This window comes from Chlorocebus sabaeus, chromosome 24 (genome assembly GCF_047675955.1).
Source record: "Chlorocebus sabaeus isolate Y175 chromosome 24, mChlSab1.0.hap1, whole genome shotgun sequence".
NCBI lineage: Eukaryota > Metazoa > Chordata > Mammalia > Primates > Cercopithecidae > Chlorocebus > Chlorocebus sabaeus.
The window spans coordinates 11,276,192-11,292,130 of record NC_132927.1 but is presented as its reverse complement, the minus strand read 5'-3'; the positions used below and the strand labels follow the sequence as shown (position 1 = coordinate 11,292,130).

General features: G+C 39.8%; 1 protein-coding gene across 4 annotated transcripts in view; it reads left to right on the top strand.

Annotated features, from left to right (window-relative positions):
- BAZ1A (bromodomain adjacent to zinc finger domain 1A) overlaps nt 1-15,939 on the top strand; it is a 231,106-nt gene that overhangs the window by 115,352 nt on the left and 99,815 nt on the right. For all 4 annotated transcript variants that reach the window (XM_073010925.1, XM_073010924.1, XM_037983884.2 and 1 more), the window contains one exon: nt 1,871-2,149. In XM_073010925.1, coding sequence (XP_072867026.1) covers nt 1,871-2,149 — 279 coding nt within the window. The remainder of the gene's footprint in view (nt 1-1,870; nt 2,150-15,939) is intronic.

Genomic DNA, 15,939 nt, shown 5'->3' with positions numbered 1-15,939 from the left:
CTGGAACCAGGAAGGCAGAAGTTGCAGTGAGCTAAGATCATGCCACTGCATGCCAGCCTGGGCAACAGAGTGAGATTCTGTCTCAGGAAAGTAAATACATAAATAAAAATAAAAATTCAAACAGGCTGGGCATGGTGGCTCATTCCTGTAATCCTAACACTTTGGGAGGCCAGAGTGGGAAGATCGCTTGAGCCCAGGAGGTTGAGACCATCCTGGGCAACGTAGTGAGACCCCATCTCTACCCCCACAAAAAAAATTGGTGATTGTCCTAGTGTGCACCTGTAGTCCCAACTACTCAGGAGGCTGAGGCAAGACAGAATGCTTCATCCTAGGTGATTGTACCACTGCCCTCTAGTCTGGACAACAGAGTGAGACTCTCTCAAAAAAGAAAAAAAAAATTCAAACAATATAGAATTATTTAGAATCACAAAAAAAGTTTTCCTTTTCCTTCCTTCCCAGTCACCCCCCCCCCTTTCTCCATAGGGAATATCTTTTTACAGTATGTATATAAATACATACATTTTTGTGACTATTATAATTAATGTACATGGGATTGTGTGTTCATTGATTTGTGTTTTTCCTACCCATTATGCCTTAGGAATCTTCCTATAATACAGATCTCTTGCATTTTAAAAGAGAGTGGATAGGGCTGGGTGTGGTGGCTTACACCTGTAATCCCAGCACTTCGGGAGGCTGAGGTGGGTGGATCACAAGGTCAAGAGTTTGAGACCAGCCTGGCCAACATGGGGAAACCCATCTGTATTAAGAATATAAAAATTAGCCGAGCATGGACGGGCGTGGTGGCTTATGCCTGTAATCCCAGCACTTTGGGAGGCTGAGGTGGGCAGATCACCTGAGGTCGGGAGTTCAAGACCTGCCCAACATGGAGAAACCCCGTCTCTACTAAAAATACAAAATTAGCCGGGTGTGGTGGCACATGCCTGTAATCCCAGCTACTCGTGAGGCTGAGGCAGGAGAATTCTTGAACCTGGGAGGCGGAAGTTGTGGTGAGCCGAGATCGCACCATTGCACTCCAGCCTGGGCAGCAAGAGCGAAACTCCGTCTCAAAAAAATAAATAAAACATAAAAAAATTAGCCGAGTGTGGTGGGCTACTCGGAAGGCTGAGGCAGGAGAATCACTTGAACCTGGAAGGTGGAAGTTGCAGTGAGCTGAGATCCAGCCACTGTACTCCAACATGGGCGACAGAGTGAGAGTCTGTCTCCAAAAAAAAAAAGAGTGGATAGAATTTTTGAAAATAAGTAAATGCACATGTTAAGGAATTCCAGCAGAATAGAAGTGCGCTGAATAGAATGGCCCAGTTATCCCTCCTGCCTGTTACCTTGAGTTTTGTATGACATTCCAGAAATCTCTGCTTCTGTAGGTACCTTTTATTTTCTTTTTCTTTTTTTTAAACACAAATGAGCTCATCGTATAGTTTCAAGAAAATACAGGATAGATCAAACTGAAAATAGGTATTTTTCTATTAACATTAATGGAAATGTTAATTAAGAACTTTATACTTTTTAATGACTGATTTTTCATTATGTGAAGTACTAGTTTATTTAGCTTTTCTCTTGTTAGCTGCTTAAAGTTTTCAGTTTTTCACTGAAAAACAGATGGAACTCAAAGTCTAGTTTTGACTGATGTGCCTTTAAATTGCAAAATATACATATTTAGTTTAAATATACTTTTTCTTATGTTTGTATTAGTGTTATAAGTTGACCAGTTACCAAACACTTGAGTTCTGTGTCTACATAAAATTTTGCATTAAAGGCACAAAAATAACCTGATAATGCTATCAGTTTTTAATGTAAAATTTGTGAAATGATAGGTAATGGGTTTTTGTTTTTGTTTTTGTTTTTTAATCAGTGACTTTTTTGAACGAACCATTCTGTGCAACAGCCTTGTGTGGAGTTGTGCTGTGACGGGTAGACCTGGACTGACGTATCAGGAAGCACTTGAGTCAGAAAAAAAAGCAAGACAGAATCTTCAGAGTTTTCCAGAACCACTAATAATTCCAGTTTTATACTTGACCAGCCTTACCCATCGTTCACGCTTACATGAAATTTGTGATGATATCTTTGCATATGTCAAGGATCGATACTTTGTTGAAGAAACTGTGGAAGTCATTAAGAACAATGGTGCAAGGTAAAGTACTTTTAATTTTTCCTCTTGGTAAGTTTATATTCACATTGCGCAAATTCAAAACACACAAAATGATGACCTAAGAAATCTTTCCTTTTACTACGCTCCAGCTATCCTGTTAACCCACAGATAGCCCTGGTGTTAGCTGTTTCTTGTATACCTTTCCAAAGCTAATTTATACATATGCCACCAAAAACATTTACATGCATGCGTCTGTATGTATATATATAATATGTCTTATGTAACAAATATGTATGCACAAATTCCTTCTCTTTTTAATGCAAAAGAACATGTATACTCTAGATCCCTTTTCACTAAAAAGATCTTGAAGGTTAGTCTACTGTTACATAAGCCACCTTCCTTCTCTTTAATTTACTGTATAATAAAGTTCCATTATATGGAAGTTCCATCTTTAAGAGTAGAACTCTTTAGCTAATGGTATCTACTGTGTCCTCATTATGTCACCTAATAGTTTAAATATGCCAGTATTTATTGATTGGTTTTAGTATTTTATTTAACAAAACCAGGATTGAGTTTTATATACTCCACTAAGTTCTCTTTCTTTCATACTTTCTCACACTGCTTTATTGAGCTATAACTCACATACAATACACTTCTCCTTTCTATAGTATACAAATGCAGTGTTAGTGCTTTTCCTTTTTACCGAGCTCTTCAGAAATAAAGTGGATTTTTATATGAACATTGAAAATGACATAATCTATGGCAATAAATTAAAAATTATCAGTGTTTTCCTGAAGTCTTAAGCTTTATGATTGACTAGTCACTGACATTTATAATAATAAACTTTATATGCATTAAAACCTTTTGTAGCCTCTTGACTTTTAGGATATTAACTGTTTTGGATGCCCTGAATACAAATTTTTTTTTTCTGGATTTTAAACTTTAGAAGCCAAAAGTTATTTATGTTGTTACTATTATCTTATTTGGAGAATCATTATAAGTTTATACGTAATGTTAGAATTAATGTCTTAACAAATTAATATAATCCATTTTAATTGTTAGGTGCTACCCTACTTGAATCTTACAAAGGCAAGCAACCAAATGTGTTTATATTAAGAACTAACTTATTTGGGTTTGATTTTTGGGAAGTAATTAAGTCCTTTTTTTTTTTTTTGAGACGGAGTTTCACTCTTGTTGCCCAGGCTGGAGTGCAATGGCAAGATCTCGGTTCACTGTAACCTCTGCCTCCCGGGTTCAAGTGATTCTCATGCCTCAGCCTCCTGAGTAGCTGGGATTACAGGCACCTACCACCACACCCAGCTAATTTTTGTATTTTTAGTAGAGACAGGACTTTATCAGGCTGGTCTTGAACTCTTGACCTCAGGTGATCCACCCACCTCGGCCTCCCAAAGTGCTGGGATTACAGATGTAAGCCATTGCGCCTGGCCTAAGGCTTAATTTCTTAATATATTGGCTATTCTTTTTGTTGTTGTTTGAGACAAGGTCTGGCTCTGTGGTGGTGGTGGTGGTTGTTGTTTTTAAACTTTTGGTGTAGATGAGGTCTGGCTCTGTTGCCCAGGCTAGAGTGCCATGGCTCCATCTCAGCTCGCTACAGCTTCTACCTCCCAGGCTCAAACCATCCTCCTACTTCAGCCTTCTGAGTAGCTGGGACTATGGGTGCATTCCACCATGTCCAACTAATTTTTGTATTTTTGGTAGAGATGAGGTTTCACCATGTTGCCCCAGCAGCTCTCAAACTCATGAACTCAAGTAATCCACCTGCCTTGGCCTCCCAAAGTGCTGGGATTACAGGCTGAGCTACTGAGCCTCACCTATATTGGCCATTCGTAATTGGCGATTGTGCCTGAAGTTTTCCTCCCTTAAGTACAACATTCTGAATGTACTGTTTTTTTTTTTTTTTTAAAGTATGGAACTCTTATTCTAATACATTTAAATAATTAAGCATAGAATTGGGTTAATTTGAAATGTGCTTGTAAGAACAAGAGAACAGTACTTTAGTTATTTTTGTCTAAAAACTAAGAATGGTTACAGTTATTAGATCCACTTCTTAGGTCCTTTGTTCCCATGATCACTTAGATTATAAGTACCATAGGTTGGGGCTTTTGGGGAGGGTGGAGGTTGTGGAACTTGAGACTAGAGACTCCCCAGTTCCTCAGCTCCTTCAAAGACTGGAGACAGCACTAATTAGAGTTCATATGTATATTTTACTAATATATCCTTAAGGTTGGCATCTTTTACATAGCTATTTTGTCTTCTCTGTAACGTGCTGTGAGCACTATTGACAAGGGAGTAATAGGTAAGGTAAGAATAGTAAAAACAAAATACTAAGAGGTGGCATATGAAAAAGGAGATTAATTGGGGATGATGAATTATAGGGAAATCATTATTTAAAGGAGGCTCAGTTAAGAGTTAAGTAGAAAAGGGGAGTCAAGATGCCAGTGGATAATCTAGTAAGTTTTTTAGCTAAGTAATTAAATTTTTTCAACCAATAGCAGAAAATCATCAGGAAAAGTATTTAGAAATAACTGAAAACTTCTTTCCCTTTTAAGATTAAGTTATACTGTTGTTTTTCTGTGGATTTTTTTTTTTTTTTTTTTTTTTTTTTTTTTTTGACAGGTTCTGGCTCTGTTGGCCAGACTAGAGTGCAGTGGTACAATCAGAACTCACTGCAGCCTCAATCTCTCAGGCTCAGGCAATCATCCTGCCCCAGCCTCCTGAATAGCTGGGACTATAGGCATGTGCCACGACACCTGGCTGATTTATTTATTTTTTTAACTTTTAGTATAGATGAGGTCTGGCTATGTTGCTCAGGCTGCTCTCAAACTCCTGAGCTCAAACAGTAATTCCACCTTAGCTTCCCAAAGTGCTAGGGTTATAGATGTGAGCCACTGCACCTGGCCTTTTCTGTGGATCTTATAAATCAACTACACTGTCCTATGAAGTGTGAAATAACAACATAATTTACCTTTTAAAGGGATGTACCTATACCAATCTTGCTGCTATACGATAGTCATATATTTGAGTTCCTTTTTTATACCAGACACTGATTTAGGTGCTATGGATTAATGGCTCCCCAACTCACAAAGCCAGACATACTTGCTGCTTCTCAAATATGCCAGGCATGATCCTGCCTCAGGGCCTTTGCATTACTCTTCTCTTTGCCTGGAATTTTTTTCCCCAGATATCAACATGGTGAGTTCTTTTACTTCATGTCTTCTTACATATCACTTTCATTGAAGCCTTCTGTCCTATGTGAAATTTAGCATTTTCTTGCCCCAACTTTTATTTATTTTATTCTAAAATTTATTTATTTTTTGCCTCCCCACCCTTGCTCCAACTTTTAAAACATTTTTATTAAAAATTTTTAAAATTGTGGACCAGGTGTAGTGGCTCAAGCCTGTAATCCCAGCACTTTGGGAGGCTGAGGCAGGTGGATCACCCGAGGTCAGGAGTTCGAGACCAGCCTGGCCAACATGGCAAAACCCCATCTCTACAAAAAATATAAAAATTAGCTGGGTGTTTTGTCTTCTCTGTAACTTGCCGTGAGCACTATTGACAAGGGAGTAGTCAGTGGTCAACTATAGGCATGCACCTGTAATTCCAGCTACTCGGGAGGCTGAGGCAGAATTGCTTGAACCCAGGAGGTGGAGGTTGCAGTGAACCGCGATCACACCACTGCACTGCAGTCTGGGCAACAAAGCGAGAGTCTGTCTCAAAAAAAAAAAAAAAAATTTTTTTTTTTTAGTTGTGGAAAAATACACTTAACATAAAATTAGTCATCTTAACCATTTTTAAGAATACAGTTCAGTCCTCGCCCCAACATTTTATATTTATCTTCCTTGCTTTGTTTTTTGTTCACCTTGGCACTATATTTTCTTTATTTTGTTTGTTGGTGGTTTCCTCCAGCCGAATGTAAGCTCCATGAGCTCAGGAATTTTTGTTCACTGTATTGCTAGCACTTAAAATGGCATATAGTATGTGAGCAGAGCAGGTATTTGTTGAAGTATAAATAATGCAAAACAATTTTCAAATAGAAGTGCTTTGAAGGCAGTGGTATGGTAGAGAGTGAGAGGAGGAAGTGGTTGGCACTTGAGCTAGGGTGGTCAGAGAATGTTGCTGTGGAGGAAGTGACATTAACTCAGAACAGAATGAAGGAGAAGGAACCAAACATGTCAAGAACTCTCTAGACAGAGGGAAAAGCCTGAAGTGGAAATAATTTAAAATAATGCTCTGACTGCTGTTTGGTGAAATGATTGAAAGGAGGTCAAGCATGGAAATCCAGGAACCAGTTTGGAGGCTACTACAACAGGCTTTCTAGTGCAGATAAGAACTTTGAATCAGATGGCAGCAGTACAAATGGAGAAAATTGGATGGATTCAGGATATTTTGGATGGAGAACTAACACAGTTTATTAATGGATGGGATGGATGCTGGGTTGGGCAGGGGAATGTGTGGGGAAAGGAGAAATCATGGATGATGAAATCATGGATGATCTCAATTTTTTGCCTTTAGTGGATGGTAAAATGGAGAAACTTAGCTCATGCCTATAGTCTCAACTACTTGGGAGACTGAGTCAGGAGGATCAGTTGAGCCCAGGAATGCAAGGTTACAGTGAGCCAACTACATGATCATGCCAACTACACTCCAGCTTGAGTGACAGAGCGAGACCCTGTCTCTAAAATGAAGAAAAGGCCAGGCGCACGGTGGCTCATGCCTGTAATCCCAGCACTTTGGGAGGCCGAAGCGGGCAGATCATAAGGTTAGGAGATGGAGACCATCCTAGCTAACATGGTGAAACCCCATCTCTACTAAAAATACAAAAAATTAGCCGGGCGTAGTGGCGAGCACCTGTAGCCCCAGCTACTCAGGAGGCTGAGGCAGGAGAATGGTGTGACCCCGGGAGGTGGAGCTTGCCGTGAGCTGAGATCACGCCACTGCACTCCAGCCTGGGCAACAGAGCAAGACTCTGCCTCAAAAAGAAAAAAGAAAAAAGATGCGGAAGCCTCAGGAAGTAATGTATCAGTTTAGCCATCTTTGCACTCAAATCAGGCCCTGTTATTTTCTGATTACTCTGATTTTGTGTTTCATGGACATGTTTATGTTACTCATAAGTGACTTTTTTTTTTTCTTTTTGTGACGGAGTTTTGTTCTCATTGCCCAGGCTAGAGTGCAATGGTGCAGTCTCAGCTCACTGCAACCTCTGCCTCCCGAGTTCAAGCGATTCTCCTGCCTCAGCCTCCCGAGTAGCTGGGATTACAGGTGCCCGCCACCACACCCAGCTAATTTTTGCATTTTTTAGTAGAGATGGGGTTTCACTATGTTGACCAGGCTGGTCTTGAACTCCTGACCTCAGGTGATCCACCCATCCCAGTGCTGGGATTACAGGATTACCGCGCCCGGCCTCATAAGGTGCCTCTTACAGGCTAGATACTGGGCTAGGTATATTGGGGTTTTGGAAAGAATTAAGATGCTCCAAGAAGCCTATGCAACATAGTGAGACCCTGTCTCTACAAAAATTTAGAAAAAAAAAAAGAAAAAGCCAGGCATGGTGGCATGTGCCTGTAGTCCTAGCTGTGCAGGAGGCTGAAGCAGGAGGATCACCTGAGCCCAGGAATTCTAGGCTGCAGCAAGTTATGATTGTGCCACTGTGCTACAGCCTGGGTGACAGTAAGATCTGGTCTCTAAAAAAATAAAAATAAAAATAAATACATTAAAAAAAAAAGATGCTCTTGAGTTCAGTTAGGAGAGAGACAAACTTGCAGACTTGCTAAATATTAAAGTTATGAATAAGGTAACTCAAGAGCATTGAAATTCAGTGTGGCATTGAGGCTAGGCCTAGCTTCCCCACACTCACCTAACACTGAATAAGTCTTTTAACCTTTGCCACATTGGATGGTATCTTAGTGTTTAGCTTGCTTGTTCCAGTCCTTTGCTCATTTTTCTTTTGGCTTGTTATCAGTATATTTGTGGGAGATTTATATTAAATACTATATTAAATAAGCTCTGTTATACTGCTAAAGTATGTTTCTGTTTCATTTTTTGTTCTTTTTCTTAAGTGTGCAATAAGGGTAAAAAAAACCTTTACTTTCTTATTTATTTATTTATTTATTTATTTATTTATTTATTTTTTGAGATAGTTTCTCACTCCTATCATTCAGGCTGGAGTGCAGTGGCGTGATCACGGTTGATCTCCTGGGCTTGGGTGATCCTCCCACCTTAGCCTCCTGAGTAACTGGGACCGCAGATGTGTGCCACCACGCCCAGCTACCTTTTTATTTTTCTGTATTTTGTAGAGATAGGGTTTTGCCGTGTTGCCCAGGCTGGTCTCGAACTCCTGAGCTTAAGCAGTCTGCTAGCCTTGGTTTTCCAAAATGTTGTGAACCACCATGCCTGGCCTAAGACCTTTTAAATATATGTAACAAATAATTAAGAAATAAAGAATAAAAATACAGTAAACATCCATGCATTCTCCACATGTGTTAAAAACTTAAGACAAATTAAATTTAACAGAGCTTAATTGACCAAAAAACGATTTGCAAATCAGGCAGCCCCCTGAACCAGAAATAGGTTCAGAGTGACTCTGGTGCTGCTGTGTGGTTGAAGAGGATTTATGAACAGAAAAAGGAAAGAGACATACAGAAAATGGAAGTGAGGTACAGAAATAGCCAGATTGGTTGCAGCTTGTTGTTTGCCTTATTTGAACACGGTTTGAACAGTTTGCTCCCTGTGAGTGGTTGAAGTATGGCTGCTGTGACTTAGCTACTTGTTACAAGAGTTGGTTATAGGTTATAGTCTGTTTAAACACCCAGTTAGATTATAGTTAACCATATACAGAGAAACTTTTAGGCTGAACTTAAAATATATAGGGAAGCAGCATTAGGCTAAACTTAACGCTTGGTATTATTATTATTATTATTATTTGAGACATAGTTTCACTTTGTCTCCCAGGCTGGAGTGCAGTGGCGCAATCTCAGCTCACTGCAACCTCCACCTACTGGGTTTGAGCGATACTTGTGCCGCAGCCTCTTGAGTAGCTGCGATTACAGGCCCACACCACCAAGCCCGGCTAATTTTGTATTATTAGTAGAGATCGGGTTTTGCCATCTTGGCAGGGCTAGTCTCGAACTCCTGACCTAAGGTGATCCGCCAACCTCAGCCTCCCAAAGTGCTGGGATTATAGGCATGAGCCACTGTGCCTAGCCACACTTGGTTTTAATAGGATACCTTTATCTCTGCTTTTTGTTTATAGTTTGAGAAACATTTTATGGGAGGCAGGTAGTGATAGTGAAGGGCAGACTTTGGAGTTAGACTTTGTTGGACAAATGATATCCTTTTGAGTTATTGCGAGATTAAAATGAAAATGTATATATATGTATGTGTGTATTGTACACATTTTGAATTGCTGTAGAATATGGTAGCATTTTATTGGGGGAATAATACTGCTGTTGACTTGAGGCTTATATGGTAGTTAATTTTTTTTTCTTTTGACTCTTTAATTTTCTATTGAAAATTAAATTTTATAATTAAACTTCAAAGATGACTTGTAATTTTAACATTTTATCTTTATTTTATTTTATTTTATTTTATTTTATTTTAATTTCGAGACAGAGTCTCGCTCTGTCACCCAGGCTGGAGTGCAGTGGCGCGACCTCGGCTCACTGCAACCTCTGCCTCCCGGGTTCAAGCGAATTTCATGCCTCAGCCTCTTGAGTAGCTGGGATTACAGGCGCCTACCACCACAACCAGCTAATATTTGTATTTTTTAGAGAGACAGGGATTTGCCATGTTGGCCAGGCTGGTCTCAAACTCCTGACCTCAAGTGATCCACCCGCCTTGGCCTCTCAAAGTTCTGGGATTACAGTTGTGAGCCACCACGCCCAGCCACAATTTTAACTTTAGATCCTGAGTTCCTCATCATATATCCTTATCTCTCTCTATCCTTTTCACTTAAATTTCAGTTAAAATAACTTTAAGATATAAACTTGCCTAAAATGACTAGATTTCCTTTGGTTTGAATTGTGCCTTCACCACATACTTACTACCTGTATAACTTTTTGGCAAGTTATTTAACATCAGTTATCTCCTAGATTTCCAGTAAAAGGCATGCAGAATTACAGAGAAATGAGATAGAGACCATTCTTTTGTTGAATTAGTTAGTATAGGTACTCAGATCTGCTTACTTCAGTATTCTTTTCTTATTGTTTCATTTACTTTTAACTATCTCCCTTTGTCTTTTGTCTTTGAGATGGGGTTTTGCTCTGTCACCCAGGCTGGAGTGCAGTGGCACAATCTTGGCTCACTGCAATCTCCGCCTCCTGGGTTCATGCCATTCTCTTGCCTCAGCCTCCCGAATAGCTGGGACTACAGGCGCCCGCCACCACGCCCGACTAATTTTTTGTATTTTTAGTAGAGACAGGGTTTCACCATGTTAGCCAGGATGGTCTCGATCTCCTGACCTTGTGATCTGCCCGCCCCAGCCTCCCAAAGTGCTGGGATTACAGGCGTGAGCCACCGCGCCCGGCCTATGTGGTCTTCTAAGAATGCCATGCAAACAGATTTTAAGGCATCTAAGTATTATTTCTTTATTTTTATTTTTAAAATTTATTTATTTATTTTTACTTCACTATGTTGCCCAGATGGCCTCTTGGGCTCAAGGGATCCTCCCTCCCACCTTAGCCTTCAGAGTAGCTTGGAGTATAGGCATGGGCCACTGTGCCTGGTTCTCACTGTATTTTTTTTTTTTTTTTTTTTGAGCAAACACAATCATTGTTTAATGAAACGTTGGAAGGATGGTGAGCTGAAACTCAAATACTTGGGTGATTCACCCATCTTCTGTCCCCTTCCCTGGAACTAGAGAATTAAATCAGGAAAAAAGATGTGGAAATCATACAACCAAGAAACATTTTGGACTCATTGTGTAGTCATCATTCAGTCCAAAGATTGAGAGAATCTGACAAATTGACTCAAAATATAATCATAAATTTGGTAATTTTAAAAATTAAAGTGGGCTTTGGGTAACCCATTTTCAAACTTTTTTTTTTTTTTTTCTTTTTTTGAGATAGGGTCCCACTCTGTTGCCCAGGGTAGATTGTGGTGGTATAATCATACCTCACCGCAACCACAACCTCCACCTCCCAGGTTTAAGCGATTATTGTGCCTCAGCTTCCCGAGTAGCTGGGACTACAGGTGCCTGCCACCATGCCCGGCTAATTTTTATATTTTTAGTAGAGATGGGGTTTTGCCATGTTGGCCAGGCTGGTCTTGAACTCCTGGCCTCAAGTGTTCTACCAGCCTCAGCCTCTCAAGGTGCTGGGATTTACAGGCGTGAGCCACTGTACTTAGCCATTTTCAAACCTTTTTACAAGCATCTCTTTTTAAATAAGAATTGGCATATTGATGTAGTCTTTGAAATAGATACTGAAAACAGTTAATTTCTGGACAGGTAGCTGTTTTTCTGCATAATTTCCACCTTCAACCTCTTCTGCTTCACCAGTTCTACCTACTGTTCTTTGGGTCTGGAAGGAATCTACATATCTGTCAAAACAGGTATCTTCAGGGTCTGTGAAAGTCTATATTTTGCAACCACAGAATGGCTATACTAATTCCATTTGGGAGAAAGTTGAGTGTGTGCAAGAGAAAAGATACTTGATACAGAGAAGTGGCAGAGATTCTAAAATTTTGCCTACTTGGAGAGTCAGCACTACCCTTAAGGAACCTCTGTAATATTGTAGTACATAATCTTCTATTTAGCTAGTGTACAGACTACTTAATAGTTCCAATTCTTTGGAATACGACTTCAGACATAAAGTAAGCTGAAAATCTAAAACTGGGTAGGAAAGTAACTGCCACAGGGTTCATCCATGTGCTTTACCTCTGACTATACTATAAAAGCTATTCAAGAGCCAAAATTAAAACATTGGTGTTAAACTGTCCCAAGTTATTTTGGGATCCTCTTTGAACTTTTTGTTTGTTTTTGAGACAGAGTCTTGCCCTGTTGCCCAGGCTGGAGTGCAGTGGTGGGATCTCAGGTCACTGCAATTTCCATTTCCCGGGCTCAGGCAGTTCTCCCACCTCAGCCTCCCAAGTAGCTGGAACTACAGGCCCATTCCACCACACCTAGATAATTTTTGTATCTTTTATAGAGGTGGGGTATCACCATGTCACCCAGGCTGGTCTCAAACTACTGGGCTAAAGCAATCTGTGTGCCTCGACCTCCCAAAGTGCTGGGATTATAGGCGTGAGCCACTATGCCCGGCCTGAACTTTTTTTTTAGTCACAGGGATAGCTTTTGTCTATTTGTGCGTACAGATATTTGAGTGACTGCCACAGTAGGGCTCTGATGGGGGATACAAAAATGAATACAAGTCTTTTTCTGTGTAGATACTCAAAGTTTGAAGGAGCTAATGAAAGTTTATGAATAACTGAAAGAGAATAAGTTGCTATAAAGGAGGCACAGTTAAGATGTTCTGGGAGCTGAAAGACTTTGTGGCAGATTTGAAGCAATATGTGGTAGAAGGTACTTCTAAAGGTGGGTATCCTGACAGCAGCAAGAAGTGGGACCTAATAGCAAAGGAGAAGCTGGAATAAGCAGCAGTTAAAAAACTATACTGGTGGGTCAGTATAAAACTTGGTTGCATTAGAAGACATTGCAGAACTGGAAGTACACTAACATTTATTGAACTTTTCCTGTATGCTAGGCAGTGGGCTAGATGCTTTCATTTCAGTCCTCATAATCATAATGAGTGACCTAGAACTTTCAAATGTGATTTGCTCCACTTATCAGAAGTAAAGTTTATAAATTTTTAAAAATCTGGTTTTTTTTCTATTAAAGTAAAAGATTCATATATCAGAGAAAAATGCAAAAGAGGAAAGCCTGGAGTTCATTTTCCAAATACTCCCTTCAGAGATAACCACTATCAGAAATTTAGTGCATATTTCTCGACCGTTTTTTTTCTGTACTATACTAACACAAAAAATTAGCAAGCAGCTTTTTCACTTAGTAATGGTTTGGATGTCTTCTCATATCAGAACACACAGATGTGTTCCTTTTTCTTTTCTTTTTCCCTACTTTTGAAAGACAGTCTCACTCTGTCCCCTAGTCTGGAATGCAGCGATCATAGCTCTCTGCAGCTTTGAACTTCTAGGCTCAAGCAATCCTTCTGCTTCAGCGTCCCAAGTAGCTGGGACTATAGGCATGTGCCACCACACCCGGCTAATTTTTAAAATTTTTTATAGTCTCCCTATGTTTCTCAGGCTGGTCTTCAACTGGCCTTGTGCGATCTGCCTCAGCCTCCTGAAGTGCTGGGATTATAAGTGTGAGCCCCCACACCTAGCCACGTGTACTGTTTCTGATTGGTTTTACATGAACTGGTTAAACTGTTCCTAAAAAGCTTACTTGTAATACTGCCTTTTTCTGAGGACGGATAAAGTTTCTTTTGCTAGCCTGGTGTGAGTTCTCTCTTTGAAGATAATAAGCTGCCTTTTCTTTCAGCTTTGACTAACAGACCTTTTCCCTGATAGAGGTTAAATCAGTAAAATGGCTGAATTGGATTTGCACCAGTTTCCTTGATAGCTAAGTTTCCCCAAATATCCCTGTAGTATTTGGATTTAAAATTTATGTTATCAAGTCAAGAAACGTAAGAGACTATTGTTCAGTATATGTGCTGCCGAAGTGAGCACAAGACTATGATTCAGTATTGTTTTTAGAACTGCCTTGTAAAATGAAAATTACATAATTTTTTTTTTGAGACAGAGTCCTGCTCTGTCGCCCAGGCTGGAGTGGCATGATTTCGGCTCACTGCAACTCTGCCTCCTGGGTTCAAGTGATTCTCCTGCCTCAGCCTCCTGAGTAGCTGGGATTACAGGTGTCTGCCACCATGCCCGGCTAATTTTTGTATTAGTACAGATGAGGTTTCACCATGTTGGTCAGGCTGGTCTCGAATTCCTGACCTCAGGTGGTCCTCCTGCCTTGACCTCCCAAAGTGCTGGGATCACAGGCATGAGCCACCACACCTGGCCTTAATTATTTTTAATATTATAAGCTTATATCAGTTTAGACATCAGGTGGTAATAAACCAATTAGAGCTTCAACCATTAAAGTATATTCCCTGTGGACTTTCTGTGTTGCATTGGTAGATTACTTTAAGCAATTTAGATGAAGTAAAAGAAAATTAGCTGGGTGCGATGGCTCACGCCTGTAATCCTAGCACTTTGTGAGGCCAAGGTGGGTGGATGGCTTGAGCTCAGGAGTTCAAGACCAGTCTGAGCAACATGGCAAAACCCCGTCTCTATAAAAACAATACAAAAATTAGCTGGGCTTGGTAGTGTGTACCTGTAATGCCAGGTACTTGGGAGACTGAGGTGGGAAGATTGCTAGAGCCCAGGAAGCAGAGGTTGCAGTGAGCCAAGATTGTGCCACTGCACTCCAGCCTGGGTGACAGAGCCAGACGCTATCTCAAAAAAGAGAGAGAAAATTTGCACAAAAACCTGTGATACAGAGTGTTAAGTACTCAGGGTATATTAGAATTGAAAATGAGAAAATTGACTTTATCTTTGGGTTCTTTTGTATTGCTAGCCTAAATGCTGTCAGTGAATCATAAAATGCATTAATGTTCAGGACAAAAGAGAGCTGCTAAATATGTTGATGCAGTAAGATGAACATAAAAGATTCAAGTGAGAAACAAATATAGTTATTTTGATTTAAATATGCATGCTTGGATGCCAGTGATTGGGTACATGTGGGATTAATCAAGTAGAAGTTTTTGAGAAAGGGTTGAGTAGAAATATGAAGAAAAAAATACAGGTTAGCAGAAAGGATTACAGGAGGGAGACTTCTTATTTAGGCTCAAAGACAGTATAGATTTTTAGCAACACATTAAATTTATTGTAGTTCTTTTTCAGAAAGAAAGCTTTCATTTGGTCAGCTTACACTGCCTTTTTTTTTTTTCTCAATCCTGCTCCTTCTGTATATACTACTGAATTTGTAAGATCAAAATTGTTAGTTCCAGGACAAAAAAGTCCTAAGCAACATCTCAGCATTGTTTTCAGTAAACCCTGATGACCCTAATATGTTGATATAATGGTTTGGTTTTGTTTTTTTTTTTTGAGACTGAGTCTCACTCTGTCACCCAGTCTAGATCTCGGCTCACTGCAAACCTCTAACTCCTGGGTTCAAGGCATACTCATGCCTCAGCCTCCCGAATAGCTGGGATTACAGGCATGCGCCACTGCATCCAGCCAATTTTTGTATTTTTAGTAGAGATGGGATTTCACCATGTTGGCCAGGCTGGTCTTGAACTCCTGACGTTAGGTGATCCACCCACCTCGGCCTCCCAAAGTGCTGGGATTACAGGTGTGAGCCACCATGCCCAGCCAATGATACAATTTTTAATTTCTTAAAGAAGGGTTATTTGGGATAACTGTTCTTTTTTAAAAATTATTTTATTTTTAAATATATATATTTTTTAAGTTCCGAGGTACATGTGAAGGATGTGCAGATTTGTTACATCGGTAGGGATAACCGTTGGCTCCTGGATTGTCATTGCAAATTACAGTTAACATTTAGAACCCTTATGCATAATAGTATAAATTGGGAAGTCATTTCTGGGAAACCTTTTTTTAATATGCTAAAATTTCATACATAGTCACAAAAACAAATGAAAATAGAAAATGAATCTCTTTCTAAACATTTAATTCAAATAGCATATAAGCTATGTTGTGTTTTTGCATGGACTCAACTGCTTTGTGCTTCACAAAATATTTCCGTGAAGCCGGGCACAGTGGCTCACGCCTGTAATCCCAGCACTTTGGGA